General features: G+C 41.8%; 1 protein-coding gene across 1 annotated transcript in view; it reads right to left on the reverse strand.

Moving 5' to 3' along the window:
• The window catches only part of LOC131271912 (tetraspanin-2A), a 40,653-nt gene extending 26,041 nt beyond the window's left edge, over window positions 1–14,612 (reverse strand). The window contains exon 1 of the mRNA XM_058273486.1: window positions 14,514–14,612. Within this exon, the coding sequence (XP_058129469.1) occupies window positions 14,514–14,612 (99 nt within the window). The remainder of the gene's footprint in view (window positions 1–14,513) is intronic.
• Window positions 14,613–19,020: the final 4,408 nt, after the last annotated feature.

The following is a 19,020-nucleotide window of genomic DNA, read 5'->3' on the forward strand; positions in this document are numbered from 1 at the left end:
AGAAACGATGTGTTTTACGATTAATTTTATTTTATTGGTTTCTCCGCTAGCTGCTCTCCACTTTGGGTTTTTTTCTTTGCATTTTTGCTTGCTTTTTTAAATTGCGTACGGAATACGGTTCTTCCCGAAGTGTACACAGCGACAGGAAATTGTCTTCCTTTATCATGTTTGGGAAATTCAAAACAAGTCGTTTCGGTCCCGTGTTTGCCTGTTTGCTTTCCGGGGATAAGTTCCGACCAATATCCCGGGCAGAACAAAGAAGTAAGATATCGAAAGCTGTTTGAAGCTTCGGTGAGATGTTTTTTATGTTTTCGAGTTGCCAACGACGGACTATCTACACGAATACAACAAACTAAATGCATGTTCATCATCTTTCGGATAACTTGTTTCTAAACGCATAAATACTTCCAAGAAAGTCGTTTCAAGCAAGTTCTTTTGACTTCTTGACATCTATTGTTGTTTTTTTCTAACATTTTAGAGGCGAAGTTAATTCATTTCTTCAATCTATCTTCAATTTCTTCATTCAATATCCATTAGTTAGTTGATAAAACGAAAGTCAATTGTGTAAAAGCTTAGTTTTTCGACTTTGACTGCATCACCAACGAGTTTTAAAATAATTGTAGAACACTTTTCATCACCCATCGGCCAACAACCTTCCAAAAAGTTTCGATACCACCGATACCAAGTTGTTTGCACGAACACCGGGACAAACACAAAAAAAACTGTCTCGCGCCATCCTCTGGCCAACGACAATTGTAATGGCAACGCCAAACCAAATCAAATTATTGTTTAGTGCAGTTAGTGGTTCTGCCAGCAAGTGGGGCCCAATAGTGGCGCTAGTCGGGCCAAAGTTGGACTGTGGTTACACTTTGAACTTACGCGACGACAAAAGTTTGCTAGAACAAAAGAACAAGAACCCACCCGGAGGAAAAGGAATAAACCCACCCGGGAGAACTCTATACCGATGGCCTGGCCAGTTGCGTGTTGCTGTGAGTTCTTTAGGAGGGGTTTTTCCTTTCCCTTACCGAGGATCGCCTGGCTATTGTTCTTTAAAGGATGACATTTTGTAATCCACCAATGCGTTGGCGAAAAACAAGGCAAACGGAACAAAGCGAAAGCAGAAATGCTGGTGTTTTAACAAACGGAATGAACAAAGAAAAAAAAACACAAAACGGGAAACACAAAATCTTTTCCATTCCGAACAAAGCTAAACTTTTTCGCTAATTTTGTTTACCCAATCTTCGCCCGGCCATTGCAGAAGTTCAAAGCAAAGGGAGCTGCAACTGTCACTCGGGATCGGGTTTGCTTAACTTTCGTCGTTGTTGTCGGTTTGTTTTGAAATTCAACACAATGTTGAAGATTTTTTATCACTATTTTCTGCACAAATTTTCAACCCAACTCGAGCGATTTGCATGATAAGGCGGTAGCGGTTTTCAAATTATTCCGAAAAGGGTCCACCATGGCGGGCGGAAAGGACTCGTATAATTTGTCTACGGCGCGATAATTAATCAGGATAAATTTAATTTACCGGATCTAATCGGTTGGAGGTTGACAAATAAGTGTTTCGGGTTTGATGTTGTACATTCCATTTCTTTTTCTTCGTTGCTTTTGAGTTATGCTCCCTGATGAAAATAAAACTCTTACACATTCAATGATCCAAATAATTTTTCAATTTATTTTCATTACACAAACACGGTATGGAAACGTTTTCCTGTTTGTATCCTTTTGATTATCGTTGAAAATGGGAGCCAGTAAAACCTTCTTAAGACGGTTAAAATATCAAAAAGTGTGGGTACCATCATGTAGCAACACTTGAGCGCGAAGTGGATGAAGTTTAGCAGCAAACTTTTCAATCCTTTTGACAGCTTTTATACTAATTGAATTTTTCTGCTCGTCCATTTTCCCCGCGGCTTCCTTCCTCCCCCCATCCCATGGGCAATTTACCTTCCGCCGTCGGGAAGGGCAAAAAGGGACACCGACCATCTGAGAAAATAAAGTATGAAAAACTGAATATCTTTGCACAGTTTTACCGTAAAACATTCCTCTGCTTACCCTGTTCCTTTTCCGTTTTCCCTCCCCCAACCCCTGCCAGCAGGGTGGAAGGACCGGACTCATGCGGGCCCATTTTTATGGGCAAAATTTTTCGGTCCCGTAAAAAGGGCTGCTTGAAAGAAAAATATCTTCCGAAAGAATGTCTGATCCCTTTTTTTCCCTTTTTCGGGGCATCAGGATCTGGGAGCGTTCGATGTGAACAACCCAACTCCCCCCGTTACACCCTTATCCACGTCCCTTCCTTGGATGGATCGCGCCTCACTAATGCTTCCGGCCAGCGAGGGAAAATGCTTCCATGCGACCATTTCGGTGACTTGTTGCGAGCCACCAATCGAGTTGATGGATCTGAACCATCAGCAATTCGTCTACTCGTCGTCCGAGGCGAGGGACAGCGGGAAAAGGGGGAGAGACAGGAAGCGTTCAACAGTCGCCCGGAAAATAGGCCCACCAGTGTGGGTATTAACAATCTTCGGTTCGGCTGTAAAAATGTGCTACCGAAGACGCTTTTCCTCCCATGCTCCATTTATTTTCACTCATCTTGTGCTTCGCCATGCGCAAGCAAAAATTTGTGAAGGGTTTCCCGGGGGCGTGGGGGGGGGGGGGGGGAGGGGAGATCTTGTGCGGGGAAGCATGGCGTACGACAACCTTTCGGTGTGCCCATTTTCCCAAACCCCCAAACACTTTTCCGACCATCCGCACGGGATAGAGTCGACGGAGCGAGAATGTAAATGTTACGCATCGATATCAATTCGGTCGCCGCTTCCCCCCCCCCCCCCCCTCTTTTCCACCCGGCTCATTTTTCTTCCGTCAAACATCTTAAGCATGAAATGACAAAGAAATGATGAGCAAAATAGGACCTTTCCTGTAGGCAACCGTACCTGAGCGCCGATCGGCAAACGACTTTGGAATGGATGGCTTTCCCGTGGCCATATTGTTCCTTCGAGCGCTCTTCACTCTTTTCCGAAGTACCCATTTTCACGTGGTAGGAAAAACGGTTCTCGTCTGGCGTCAACCGTCGCCCGATAACGACCGGGCAGATACTATTCCGCACGGCTCACCGTTTCAACCCGAACACAGATACGGGTTTCATCGATGTGTGTGTGTGTGCAATCTCTGCTTTTGTTGGTGAGGTGATTTTATTTTTATCGCGTCCCCATACATAAGTTCTTTTTATTATCACGAAGGCACAAAAAAACAGGAGGAAAATCGTTCAGCACGACCAATGTTTTCTTCTCGGTTCACCTGCGTTCGCGATGTTTTTCTTTCGCTCGTTTTGCTCCGTAAAGCATAATAATACTTTCCTGCAACACGCCGGTGGAATTTTCCACACCGAGCTAGCAGGACAAACCATTCCACGAACCTGATCGTCGAGACAGTGCACTATGGAGCGAAAAGAGCAAATTGCCGGGATAAAATTCAGAATCAAATGTTTTGCAATTTTTTCATTGTAATATCGTGTAATACTATTATATTACACGGAATTATGATGTTTCTGGACAATCCCGCCAGGTGGCGCTGCAAAAACCTCATATTTTTGGATTTTTCTATGGGTGCATTATTTTTTCAATTTTTTTTATATTAACTTAAAGATTTTATTTAGTTTGATATAAAACAAACTAAATTTACAAAAAACTTTCATTCCAAATATTGTTATCTAGAAAATAATTGATATTTAAAGCATCTAACCTGGACATAACTTCTGAACTATTCTGAGCTTGTACCATCATATTCTTGGTTTTGAATTGGCAAGGGTCTGTTACTATTTGAGGAGCTGTAATCTACGAAGAATGTTTTTAAATATGAAAGTTTTATTTAAATTTAAATTTTTTTGAATTTAAATAAAAGAATGCTCTCATAAAAATGTATTTAATCTTGAATTCTCGTTACATTTTACAGACGTGTTCTCTTCTATCCCTTCTGTATATTTTATTTCCACCTTCTGCTGCTTCCTCTCTTAAGGATCCCAATGGACCTTGGTCATTTACAGTTGATGGCTATTAAAATATTTCGAATCCTTTCTATAAGTTCTGTTTCTATTTGCAAAATATCGCTCAATTTTCCTATGTTTCAAAAAGCCCGACGACAGACATTTCCTGTCGTACTATTTCCACCCATTAACCTTGGTTCATCTACTTTAACACCAAATTCCTTGTACATCTTTTCCAATACGATGTTTTTTTACCATTGTATATGTTTTTATAATTTTAAGTAATCTTCCGTTTTTTAAATTCAATTCTGTATGAAATGTGAAGCAAGCATTCGAAAAATCTCATCCAACATAAGATAAATTCTCAGGATTTGGAATAAATCCGTTTTATAAGTGCTCTACACTGTTCATTTCTGTTAGTTTTGCTCCATACATACAACATGTTTGCGTATACATAGCGTTGGTTAAATATGCCGAAATTTTTTCATCAATTCACCTCATGTAAAATGAATAATTTACCGTTACGTAACTTGTTTCATTTAGCTGGATTGTATAAGGAACTAACCTGGTTATTTGGCTTTTGATTTCATACTATACTATTTGTATAACTTTTTCTTTTCAATCTTTCGCAAACTTGATCACAATTGGCCTGCAGAACCAACACTTTGGGGCATCAAGTTTATCTAAATGATATCTGAATTGTCACTAATGAACGAAAGATGGATAGGAGTTAATGCCGATACTAGTAAATCACTGTCTGATGCAGTATTTTCTCCGGAACCATGAAACAGTTGATTGTAAATGCTGTGTTCACTAGATCCGTCAATGCCTCACGAGCGCAATATTACGACGCTTAGTGAATCACACAAAGAAGATGAAAGGTGCCGCAAGATTTCTGCTTTTTCATTTCAATTATTCTACACGCAGTGTGATTCACCAACTCTTGAAGATTAACTTCAACTTTTACAGGTAAGGGTACAAACAAAACAAAATGTTAGTGTAGGGTACATTAGTCCGAGGAACTTTGGGTATAACATGATGGGTTTGTGAGCTGCAGAACAAGTAAAAGCGACCTGATACATTCAAAGCAAACCAAACCAAATTTCATTCTTTGCCGTTGGCTTGGCTTGTCTTTCCTCTTTTACGTGATGTTCAACCACTACCCTGCTTCACATTTTTACGATACGATCATCGACCTATATTTCATTGAATGAGAATTTCAAATATTTCTTACCACACACGATGCGGCATATGGCATAATGGAGACGCCTAGTAGGTGATAAACTATAAGCTTCACATATAAAGTACAGAATAACGTAAAGATGCGCGCGTATGCGCAAAAAAAACTATCATTTATTGTTACAAAACATTCTAGGCTATAAGTGGGTATGCAACATATTACAATCTTTCATAATCCTTAGCGATGGCGTAAGGTTAAAAACAGAAAATTTAAAAAATTTCCAGGAGTTTTGCGAAACAATGCTTAATATTTTGTGACATTCAATTTCAATTTGCTTAAACTGTCAACAATTTTAAAGCATGATAATAAACCTTTCCAAAACTGTACTTGAAATTCGATTCCGGCCATTATTATAGGAGTTACAGGCCTTCAAAGTTGATGGATTTTTTTCAATTTTTCACGCAATATTTTCACAAATCTTGACTTCGACGGGCTGTTTCTCAGAACCTGGAAGAATAGAGGCTCTAGTTTTTGGGTCATTTCTTAGTTTCATCTTGTAGTTTAAGAAAACATATCTCATTTTTCTGAAATCAAAAAATGAATTTTTGATTTTTATCCCGGCTTCGCTCCATCGTGCAGTGGTGGAGGCAAATTATGACATGTTTACGATTCAAACAGTTGAACACATCCAAACGACGGCGAAGAAGTGGAACCATCAGCGGGAAACTTGGAAACACACAAACGAAAGCCTTCCTTACTTCGTCCCCCCGTCCTTGCCTAATTGAGTCATCACAAAGCGTTATCGTTTGGCTTCGAAAGGGAAGGTGAATAAATTTCACATTCTATTCGTTAGAGGGTTTGCTCCACGCCCTGCTCGAACGGTTGATGCAATGGTCTTCCGCTTCCCCGGTTTCTTCCGTCGGCTTCGTAATTTGCAGCAAGGTTCGATCGAAACGGCTTACCTTGCTGGAAAACTATACCACATTCGTTAGCGAACGTTCGCCAGCAAGGCACGATGCTCTAATTGCGTAACGCGTGTAAGAAGCTGCCATTGGGAAAGACGTTTTGCCGAGATAGAAAAGGTTTCTGATTACACCGTGCTCTTTGCGTGAATATAAGCAGTTCCAGTGGAGCAAATGTTCCGGAGGAAGTCGGATGAAAAGATGTAATTTGTATTTGAATTCAATTCGCCTTTGAAAAGACTTTGCGAACAGAAACAAAATCATTTAGCGTGTAACTATATCTTTTCTAACATCATGCAAACGTAATTGTTAGTAAATTTGTTCAGTAAAACTAATTTTTGTGTATGTCATCTTCATAATTACTTGTTTTCTCAAATTTATCAATTCAGAACTATTTCTTGCTTGGTTTTCAATCTTAGTTGAAGCTTTTATTCTTTGTTGTTGCCTATTTTTATTATCTATTCAGTTCATTCAGTTGAAACTCATGTATATTATCTCATAATTACTTGTTTCCCCAAATTAATCAATTTCGCATTATTTCTTGCTTGATTTTCAATATTAGTTGAAGCTTTTATTCTCTTTTCTTGCCTATTTTTACTATCAATCCAGTTCATTCAGTTGAAACTCATGTATATTATCTTCACAATCACTTGTTTTCTCAAATTTATCAATTCAGATTTATTTCTTGCTTGGTTTTCGATCTTAGTTGAAGCTTTTATTCTCTTTTGTTGCCTATTTTTACTATCCATTTAGTTCATTCAGTTGAAACAGATGTGACTTTCATTATGTTATTTTCTGATGTGATTAATTGTTTCCAATCTTTGTCAACCATATGTATTCATAAGTCTGTACCTGGAAGTTTAAAAATAATAACGATTTATCTAGCATTTTAATTTCTGTTGACTGTTTGGGAATCGTCACTAATGTGTCCTCGATGGGGCTGAGCCAATGAAATGATCTTTTATCGGTAGACAAAGGTTGGAAAGTAATGCCACAACCAGACGAAAGACTGTTCACAGTTGTCAGGGAATATTTACAAGTACTAAAGAATGGTTTAAATCTGGGAATTGAATGCAAATTTGAGGAAAAAGGATCCTATACCCGAGTGAAACCGTTTCTACATATCGCAACATTGTGGTCAATGAGGCTGACGGAATCCGATGTTTTTTTGTGGGTAAGTCTTTCTCTCGAAACCATTTTCTTTCATTCATTGCGTCTCTCCAAGTGTTGCTTTTTGCTTCCGTGCATGGAGTGATGCGACACGAGTCTCATTTTAAGCGATGGTAATTCCATCGCTAATGGAACAAACCGGTCGTGTACAAATTCACACGAGACACACTCGTTCGTGTGTGAACGATGGGAAAAAGTGAACGATGTAAGAAAGAGGACACAAAAAGACTCTGGGAAAAAAATCACACCCACGAGTGCTACAGCGGACGCATATTAAAAGGCCGGGAATGTAACACCCGCACCGGAAAATGGAAAGCTGGCGTTTTGTCCCCCTTGTCAACGTACGAGATCCCGCGTGGTCGTGCCTTTTATTTCACTCGCACCGAAATAGGTGGAAAAGTCGGCCGGCCGACGGGGCACTCATTTGCGTATGAATTATAAATCATAAATACGCCTTCAAACCGAACCAGACACATGTTTTCTACGTGAGCCGCATGTGACGCGCCAGCTGCCGAACGAAAGGGAATGTCTAACGCGCTTCAAGGGTGTCGGGGAGAAAAATCCCCCACCCCGGTGGAAATAGAGGGCTTTTAAGGTGGGTTGTTGAAACTGTCACACTATACGACCAATAAGCGCCTCCGAAAGGAGTCTCCTGAGTCGGATGGAAACGGTAACACCACGAGGCCACTAGGAGGTTCCCGTTATGGTGATGGGAAATTAAAATTCTCCCAAACGTACACACTCACATACACAACAATTTGCCGAAAGCAACCTCGTGGTATGTTGCTCATCCTTGGGGGGGTGGAAGTAAAATCCACCACCCGGTTTCAGTCGCCATGCTTAACGAAAAGCGTCACGCGTTTTATTGCACACCTCCCCCAACATCTCCCTGGTTTTCCCAACGGCTTTTTCCTCACAATCCCCCAGAAGACTGCTGGGAAAATGCTCCGCGCTCGTTCACTCATTAAATTCCATTCAACGTCAACGTCGCAATTTCACTGACTTCCTAATGGAATAATCTCATTAGTATCCTTTCGGTTCGCGCCCGGGTTCGCGGGTTTCTCCCCGTCCCTTTCTGGTGCCCGCATACTTTCGTTGCGTTCTCGTTTTGGGGTTCGCCAGCAGCCAAATTGCTTGGCCTTTTTGAGGCGAGCCAAGGGGACACAAAGGCAAACATCGTTGAAAGCGAGCGGTTGGAGAATAATTTTAAATAAAAAATGTTACAAAGCTTTTTTCGGTCCGGAAAGGGAATATTACAAACCCCATTTGCTTTAAGTTGAGGTGGTTCCCGTGGATGACATTTTGTAGCTTTTGTTTCAAGGACACAGGACAAATTTTGACCTTGATCACTCTGGTTGTCATTTCGCTTTCCATGGATCCTTCAATTTAAATTTTTGTTTCATCATGTTGATCGTCTTTCAGAAGAAAATTGATACATAAAAGCATGCAGAGGAACAGGAATTTCACGTATTAAAATAATATTTTGCTACTTTTTGATAACGTATCTTCTGGAATGTTATGAGAACCGCTCGAACAGCGACTCAAGCGCTCGTTTCCCTTTTGGTTTGAATTTAATAATCACACATACCATCGTATCTGGTCAACCACGACGGAGGCGGGGTGGCAAGGGACACACATTCCACCCATACCGCTCAACCCTTTTCGCTCATTTTTCGCTCAACCACATTCGGTCGTCAACCTTTTTTGCAGTGTTCCCCGGAGGGCAACGGTTGCAACGGTTATCAAAACATTCCCGACCGGACGTGAATGCATTTAGACGTTTATTAAATACCTTCTTTCGAGTGGAGATGCTTCCGGGAGTTGGAATATCCGTTTTTAGTTATGAAAAACCAGCATTTCTATTTATGTCGTGTCTTGTTACCATGACAATACAACTAGAATACAGTTTAGGCTACTCTGTTTCAAAATTGAAGCGTGTTTGATACGCAATGAAATTGCATCACATGTTACCCTGACGTAACTATTTACTTTATATTGTGTTAATATCCGAAACATTTTCAACTTTGCATTTACAATTTACTAGAGTGCAAACGTTTACTTCAATTCTATCCGAACAGCAAACGTATCTGACGTCCAAGTTTATTGAATTAAAACTTTTGCAACCGCAAAGAAACAAACTCAAAAAAACTCCAGAGAGCGCACAAAGTACAAGTTTGTAAAATGACGTCCACCATCACCACCAGGCCATCCGATTGGCTTTTGAAAGCCACGAAGAAGGAAAAAAAAGCCCACCAAAAAAGACGGAATGCACTGTTGCACCGAAACACCGCGCCCTTCGTCCCTGCGACGTACGAAAATTGGTGAAGTTAACCCGTCCAAACGGTGTACGCGCGCGAAATGAGCGAAGATCACGTAGGAATGATAAATTTTCACACCCTATAAATCTTGGCCCGGGTTTGGGAAAAAAATGGACCGAGTTTGCATCGCGGCCCGCCGAACTGGGTCGGCGAATTTCGGATGGTGTGAAAAAATCAGGAAGTTTTCCCGAATCTGAAATCGAGCCCACAAGGGAAGGAGTTGTGCTGTGGAAGTAGAAAAAGCGAGCAGAAGTTGAACGAATGTTATACCCGGGCCAACGGGAAGAGGCCGAAAATGGAAAAGAAACGGTAGAACATGAAACTATAAATGTAATAAAAAAAAGCGAGACCAAAATTGTGCAACACTGAAACGGTAAATAGAAGAAGATGGAAGGAGAACGAAGATACAAAAAAAGCGAAAATGATAAAGAAACGAAGTGAAGAAAAAAAATTACGAGAAACAGTTCTCTGTTGCGCCAGCATGGCCTGACTTACGAACACCAAACATTCGGCGGTGTTGCGGAAAACTTTACCAGGGGACTATCAAGCTTTTCTTTCACCCGAGAAAGAAACCCAAGCCCTGATGGAGAGGCAAGTAGGCACGAGAAAATGAAGTCAGAAGCGGTGGAAAATCGGTTGTACACTTTGCACTTTATTTCGATACAGTCGGCCGAAACTGGTCCGAACAGTTGTGCTGGTCGTAAAATAGACAGATAAAAACACCATTGCCCTGCCGCGTGAACGCTGGGGGAGGGGTAAGCGTGAAAAACAGAAAGTTTTCCCTTACCAGTACCGGAACGCGGTCACACGGTGTTAGTTTCCCATTCGCATCCTATCGTGACCTCAAACGTAAGAAATTTTGCTCGCAAACCGTGAAGGTGAAGATGCGAAAGCCCGAATGAAGAGGATCCCACGTCACCGAACGTTTGAAGCAGTAAAATGGACTCCATGTGTTTTCACACCGAACAACCATGTTGACTAGGGGAATAAAATAAGAAATCTATTTCTGGGGCTTAAGCAAATATCAAGCTCCAGTTTTTCCCGGGAACGCGCATCGATACGAATCGATCATCCGGAAGGATTTATTTCTTTTGCAACTCTCGCTGGGAAATCTGCACCCAATCTCGTAGCACCGGTTCGAGTCGATATGTTATTTCCATGTATTTCATCACGTTTCCACGAACGCCAACTATTGTCCCACTTATTTTCACATATGTTTGGCTAGATTTGTTTTTCGTGCCGAGTTTTTCCCTGCATATCTACAGCTTTGCCCCAAAAATTTAGCAGAACCATCTTTGCGTTGGCTCCCGTAATCGATCAATTTATGTTTGTTTTTCTCGTCGAAACTCGACATGTGTTGTTACAATCAGAGCCACTGTTTGGAGGGTTTGGTTTCCCCGGAAATGCTGAGTAGTAAACTATTGAACGATAGTCACAATAACTTTCTATTTATGTTGCCATTTTGTTCTGTTAACGAAAAACACATTTGTTTTGTAAATTTCATTGTTTTATCTAACCAAGTGCCTATGTATTGTTTTCACATATTGATCTGGAGACAAGAGGGATTATAATTCGTTACATAATCATTTTCTATAGCGATTAAAAATAGCTTCCACTTTTAATCTTCAATTGCTTTCGTTAGAATAATTAATCCAATGGCTGCCTATCGGATCGCCTGAAGCTATCGAATTGCGAAGCGATGGTAGATCCTCTTTGTACATGTTGAGAATCAAACCATTGTAAAAACCGAACGCAGTTTAGCTTTGGCTGTTCATTTTAATTAATATTAATTTGTTCGCTCCGGACTAAGCTTCGGGTGGCTTGGCAGCGACAGTTGGATTTTTCCTCCGAACTTGTGTCCTTAGCTCTGTGAATCTCTGCTTCTTGACGTCTCTTGGTTTCTTGCGCGAAGAACCTTTTACACAACATCACGAGACACGACCTCCTTGGCAAAGGCCACACCGTGTCCTTATTTCGAGCGGAAAGCATTCGCCATTTGCCAATGTGCTTTCGTGGAGTACATTCATTTACTTTTTTTTCCTAGTCTGTCCTTTCTCCAGTTTGCTCATTACCATCGATTCCTTGGAGAGGCAAGGAGCGCCGTGGAACCGTTGCAACCGACAGCCATTGACCCCGGCTGGAACACAAAGGGAAATCAATTTGACTGGCCCGCTTCCATCCCCGACCCCGCCCCCCCTGGGGTTCATTTACTTTGGGATGAAGATTTTATTCTTTAATTACGCTGAAAGCAACCAACCCACGTTCCAGGTTGGAATGTAAATGTGAAATCAATAAGTCAGTGGAGGAGAAAATCGAAATAGAGATTCCCAGTCTGGACCTTTCGTAGAATTTCCCTTGTGTTGAGCGAATGAGACGCTAGCAATGGGAGAGTAAGTTGTCGGAAAGTTGTTATAAATTGAGTGAAATTATTAGAGTATGCCATTGATTAGAGTATGCCATGAGCATAATGGTATTTATTTTCAATGTAGGTTTTTAACTTATTTTTATGATTTCCCTTCGGTATGACAGAATATTGAGTTTATATAGATTGCGATAAAAAAAAGTGCGACATACTATTTGAAAACTCAAATTAATTAAAATATACAAAACCATACACCTCCACGTAAAATTTTCATTTCATAAACCGCAAATACGTAGCCCCACCCTCTACTTTTCGCCCCTCCAAAATAAATACCCTCTGATGGTGTGAAGTGATGAAAACAATCTCCTCCTTTCCGGGGCGACGGGCGTGAAGGTATGGTAAATTTTATGCTTCACTCAACATCACGCAATAAAATCGAGTCAGCCGATCGTCGCCAGCTCGCACTTTGCCGCATTTGCCGACATATTTGGGATTCCGAAAAGTCCCCGGGTTTTCCCATCCCAATACTCCCATTCAATCGCTTTTCCTTTCCCCCCCACCGATTTGTCTGCTTTTCTTTGGATCATTGAAATTTGTTGTAGACTAACAGACATAGTGAGGTGGTGGTGGTAAGGCGGCGAAATGGATGAATTATCCACATGTTTTCAGCTTTCCGGCCGCGTCCTTCCTTATCGGGTGTTTCGGCTGGACGGAAGCAACCGAAAGCAAACACACGCAAGACGTGCAACACCCGCTGGCCGATGGGAAGAAATATTTCCTTTCTTCCACGTGGGGTGTGGGTGACGCGTGCGTTTTCCCGGGGGAAAGTAAAAGCATGGGGGTAGTTTTTATTACGGCTTCCGTCATAAATTCAACATTTTATGAGTGGCGCGGGGTGGAGGAAAATCGACCTTCCCGAATATTAATCCCCTCCAGAAGTGTGTCCCACACATTCTTCGCGTTGAAAATCTACTACGAGCCCAGAATGAAGTGAAAGTCAAAATGATTCTGTCAATTTTAGGGATCCCTATTAGAATTACTTTAAAGAAATTATTCCTGTAAAAATATTTTCATGCACTTATAGAAATTGAGATATTTTGTTCTTTCAAGATGGATAGCATAAGACTATTTATACAATTTTTCCAAGATGTTAGGGAAACTTTATGCTTCACATGTTATCTTGTCCTTCCAATTATTCAAAGGTCATCAAAAGAAGCGCCTGATTTTGTCCTACGCAGATTGTCTCGAAGAACCTTTTCTGCACTTACCAAACGCTTTGCAAAACACACTTGACGAAAACATAACAAAACTGACGAGCCAATCTTTACGAGTCAGGTTTCATGAGGGTGGAAAAAGACAGACTTGAGGAAAAATATATGTACACGAATAAAGCTGCAAAGCCCTTTCGTTTTTCACAAATTGAAGTACGCCTGATTGAAACAAAAGATAAACATGCACACAAAGAGAAGATGGTAGGAAAAACCTAACAATTTATCTCTCAAACGTAAGCTTACACCGAAGTTAGGATGGCGTTGCAAAGTGCAACACCAGTTGTAGATTGGATCACCATCTTTTTGGCACAACCTTATAAACTAACATTCAGTTGGGGTGAGGAGTGACGAACGAGATTCGTTGACGAAAGTTGATTGAATTCGAAAAGATTGTAGATCCTCGAAGAGCGATACACTTTTGTCGCCTTCGAAGGACTTAAGGTTTCCATCCCAACCCTTGCTTAGCGAGATTTAGTTTCATCATCAACAAAAGCAGCTAAATGAAAGCAATACCTCACCGGCAGGCTTACATCGGCGTCTTTCAGCTGCTGATCAAAGGAAATGGTGTGTTTTAATATTGCTTTTAGATAAATTGAATTGCTAAATCCAAAAGGCAGCGCTCTAGCAATTGGCAAATGGAAGAAGTATTGCGAGAAAAAGGTATCTTGTTTGCCTAGTTGTTGATCATTATGGCGCAATGTGGTAGGGAGGATGAGTATAGAATGGTAGGTCCTCGAGTAAGATGAGTCATTCACTTCCTGCCACAAGCTGTGATTGATAAGGAACGACTTTTTTTCATCAACTAACTGCTTCTGTACATGGAAAATTAATTCCTAAAGTTCTCACAATAAATAGTTTCAGGTAAAGTGCGTTCATTTCAATCCCTAAACAACAAGTTATAGACGAGCTGAACATTGCGCTGTGGTTTTTTCCTCGTTTCTCAATGATCGCATTGACGGTATCGGTCTTATCAGGGAAGGCCCATTATTGCAAGATAACCGTGTCTCGCTGCGCGCACACACCACCATCACACTGATAGCAACTATCACCAGCAACACGCACAAGCACACCAACTGATATGTTGCCATTTGTAGTGTGTGAATCATGCTTCAAAGCTGTCGTTAAGCTTCCGTTCGTCGAATTCCGATGATATCACACCGTTTGCCATTGCGTTGAATAGGAAAAAGAAAATGTCCCCCCAAACTGCCAGCATCCAACGCACGGTTAAATGGACGTATTTTGTACGAAAAAAGCGAACGTGTATCACTTACCCATGCCACAATGTTGAAACAGAACAGCGTGTACTTTATGCACGCTATTTGATTTGACAATCTGGCAACACTTTCACCTTTGCCTTCGCCACGAGCCATGGTGTTATTCGTCCGCTTCTTTGAGGAAACGCAAAAAAACTTCACCAAAAAGTCGTAACCCGAGGCTCACGAGATACACACGCACGCACTTGTTTCGCACTAAAAGCGGTTCGAGTTTTCACTCCTCCTCAAGGCCTACTCACTTTGAGCTCACTCGAAACGTTGTACAATTATTCCCTCGGGAGGTGTCTACCGTCGACTGGACGAAATGGAAAAGTGCGTTCGCGAACGACCGTAACGATTGCGGGACTGCTGAGGAGGCACCTGTCCCAGCCAGAAAAGGGCTCAGCTACGCCCGGTTCAGGTGCGGTGACTGTGCGCTGGCCTGCACCGAACCCCGAGGGTTGCGAGATAAGATAAGAAGCCCCGATACCGTGCGGGGTCACTTTTCGTAATGTTTGCCCATCGGCCCCCAATCGGTGGAAATGGGGCGGCAGTGTTGGTGTGTGTGTGTGTGTTCAAAGGTGGCATTCGATGCTGCGACAACTGGCGGGAACCGAAAGGTTTTGAGCAGGGTTGTGTCAGAACCTGTCGGATCGTTCGCGTCCGACGAGATAACGAACGCTGGAGTTTGCTCCATTTGCAGTTCTACGTTTTAGTTCCAGTGGTCGGCGATGATTTTGAAGTTAAAACGGGAATGTAGATCGATTCGTAAAGATTTATTTGCATATTACGAACTTAAATATTAGATCTGTATAGAGTTTTACTATTCATTTGACAACTCTTAACAATAAAAGGCTCCTGTTTTATACTCACCAAATTATTCATGTCTACTAAACACAATAAAACGGTATAATTTAACATGTTTTATTAAAATTGTTTATTCAAATACAGTTCGTACGGTTGAGCTAGCTGGTGCCATCGTATGCTTGTATAAAATTTGTAAAGTATACAAAACGTTGAAACAAGAAGTGACACGGTATAAACTTATGTACAACAGATATAGAAACAAGTTGCCGAAAAAAAGCTAGCAAAACCATGCATATTGGTGTATAGACGGCGTATAATAATATCATATAAGTCAATCATTCCCTAACACTAATGTAACCTAACGGGTCATACTTAATAATTGAGTATTGGGTTGGAATGTATTTCTTTTCGGTTTTGTAAAAGACCGAGCTCTGCACGTCGTGGTCTTTTATAGCTAACTCTAGAGTCATTACGTGGTCATGATTCGATTCGTCGATGAAAGATCGTTATAATAAGACTTCTTAATATAATTGATGGGTACATTGAAGGCAAAAGACAGATGTACTGAGTAGGTTTAGATCTGGCTTGAGTTGAAACATAGTATGAACTTGAGGAAATTGATTAAAACACATTTTGAATGGAAAAATTATTTACAATAGAGAAAACTGATAACGAACGGAAAGTAGAAGAATTTAACTCAATAAATGGAAACATTTTGTTCGATATTCGGTAGTAGAGGTTGATTGAAAATAAACGTTTTAAACTCGAGTAGGAATGCGAGTGCATAAAACATAAATACATCAAAAGCAAATGAAACTCCTTTCGAGCGCAAAACTTTTCCCATCAGGAGCAAAAGTTTATAGATAAACTGCATCGTTCAATCAAATCCCTCGCCAAAGACCGCCATAACGAGTGGCCAAACGGTTGGGCGCGGGATTGAGATAATCATATAAAATATTTACAAAATTATCCGTTTATGAATTTTCCCCCCGCCGCGTTCGTTCGATGGCGTCAAAAAGTTCGCGGCTACACTTACAGTTAACCTTTCCCGTTATTCAACTTTTACGATTGCACTTTGCTTGAGCTCGGTCGCTTTCTTTTACATTCGGCGATCCCTTGGCAATCCTGTGCAGTATCGTAAAACAGAAAAGAAAAAACAAATCTCGTAGCGCATCCTCCTTTTCGAGCTCGTTCATAAAGAAATAAAAAAAAAAATCTCACTCTCGTTTTTCCTGCTTCGAACAACATTTCTAACCGTTTTATGGTGCTCTACTTTTGAATTAAATGTAATGCTATTCTTAAGGCAAATGTTCATCCACGTTCATTCGTCGCTAGCGGAAGGTCGTGAAGAGGGGGTGGTGAAAAGGGAAAATGTTTCGTCCACTAAAAGGGATGGAATATTTTATGTCCATCAGACAGGGTTTCCACGGGGGACAATAGATAAAAGGGGCCGGGAATGGAGGAACGAGGGTGAGCCCCGGATGGGAAAACAAAACATGCAAATAACATAAAACACCGTTGCGTCGAAAGAAAAACCGATCCGAAAGGATTTTCAACCCCCGCTCACCTACTCCTCCTCCTCCTCCGCCCGGTGGGAGTGAGGATCGCGCTCCGAAAATCCTTCCGCAACGCCCTTTGTTTCCTTTGGCCGCATCTTAGGGGTTCAGTGGCCTTCCCCGATGTTGGGATCTTTTTCCATCGGGGGGATTTTTTTTGTGTGTGTGTGCTTCGTTTCACCTCAGATGAACGCTTCTCTCCGGTACGGGGTATCCCGTTCAGGTATCCCGTGGCACGTGGACGATGCAATCATCCGGAATGAATTGAGGTTGAGATTATCGGGACTTAGGTAGATAGCGGTTCGGACGTTTCTTTGTGGCAAACAGCAGCGGCATCAGCTTTCACGTTGTAACCGCCTATAAATCAGTGGTAGAGAGAGAAAGGATTAACATCAGTATGTTTTTGTGAAACGGGCGTGTTTTTATGCTAGTGGTCTTATTGTCGGTTATTATCATTACTGGGTTTTCATAAATTTAGGCAAGAATGTTTGTCGAAATTGGGAAATTGGTAAATAAAGAGGTCAAGTGTACTAAAATAAATTGAGGCTCAATTCAGATTCATTTGGATAAATACTTTCTGTAATTTCTAATGCTTTGTGTTTATCGCATGATGACCTTTCAATCAGCGACGCATTTCCCAAGAGTTCATGATATTTATCCCAAACCAAAAGAAAGAAAAAAAATGTCCGCTGTGACCAAAGAATTTTTCCAACCCATTTTACATCAAAGCGTTCCTCCCGCGTTGAACTTTCTTCTACGAACGAATTCGGTTCAGCTGGCACAATGGTTTCCGCAAAACTATTTCCCCAGTTTTGCTAGACCTGAATCTTTGGTTCGATGCAGGACCAAACTTCGCAGGTGCCAACTGAGCCTGAACCTGGTGACTGAAGGGATAAGAATTTTGCTATTCACTGGGAGAAAAAAAAACCGTTTTCCTACCTTTCCTAACCCCTTTCAAGGAAACGAATCCGCCCATAAATCTCCCGCCATCAAACAAACCAAAAAAAAGGAAACAGACCTACAACGCGGAGAAGATCCCCGTGAAGGGATTCCGATTTGCCGTAAATCAAAGGACCATCATCTTACGGCGAGTTGAACTTCAAAAGTATTCCCTCCCGGTTTCTTCGCAAAACCCGGAGTAGTTTTCCGGGACCGGAAAAAGGGGGGAGTGGCCACTTCAAGCCGAAAAGGATAAACGGAGGGCTGAGAATCATTTACGGGGGGTTGTTTTCCACCAGGTTCTTTTATTTTTCCCGTTCATGCTGCAACGACTCGGCAAATTGTTTGCTGCATCCAAAACCCCGTGAAGTGAGGTTAAAATTTGCACACCACTAGAAAATCACCTTTTTTTTTATCCCCCCTTTCGGTGGAAAGGAGTCGTCCAGGTAGAAGCAAATTGTTCGCACGTTCGTGGCGTAACGAAGCGTTTAGTCTTTGTTGGGGGGAGTAGCACGTAGAAGTTGTGGGCCCCGTGGAGTATTCGTTGGAAACCGGGGCAACGCCAAACCGGGGCCATAAGGTATCCTTCCAATGTTGGTTGGGAAAAATGGGAAACCATGGAATCGGTCGCCTGAGAAGGCGAGAAATAAAAGCGATCCCGGGACGGGAAATCCTTCTCCCAATGGTGCAGCGGTTTTGATGCACCCGTGCTGAGGGTGCTCTAGAGATGGCAGGTCCGGGGGAGGGAAGGTACATTCGACGGGAATACGGTAGAATAGTCTCCGGGAATCGGGGAGACAAATTCACGCAACAATTCACACTACATTCTGCTGCGGTTTGTGTCTTCCAACAAACGGAGTCCCCTTTTATGGAAAAAGGAAACTATCAAAGGATTGAAAAAGAGCAAGTGGGAGTTCGGTTAAAGGTGGCAGAGGACATATAGACGACTTTTCTCCAAGAAACAATGCTTTCCGGCTGCGGCAAAAAACACCACACAGCGCTTCACCGAAACGAAACCGCTGAGTGGCAGAACCGCGCCCGCCGCGAAAATATGAGCGCTGTTAACGTTCTCAAAAACAAACAGCAACTCTTTTACCAAATTATTCCCGTATGCCTACGGAATCAAAACAAAATTGTACGTACGCATGCATTTATTGACTCAGGTTCTTCCACGAGTCTAATTCTGAACGAAACACGGAAGAAACTGAACTTAACTGGGTCAA

The sequence above is a fragment of the Anopheles coustani genome, chromosome 3 (genome assembly GCF_943734705.1).
Source record: "Anopheles coustani chromosome 3, idAnoCousDA_361_x.2, whole genome shotgun sequence".
Classification (NCBI taxonomy): Eukaryota; Metazoa; Arthropoda; class Insecta; order Diptera; family Culicidae; genus Anopheles; species Anopheles coustani.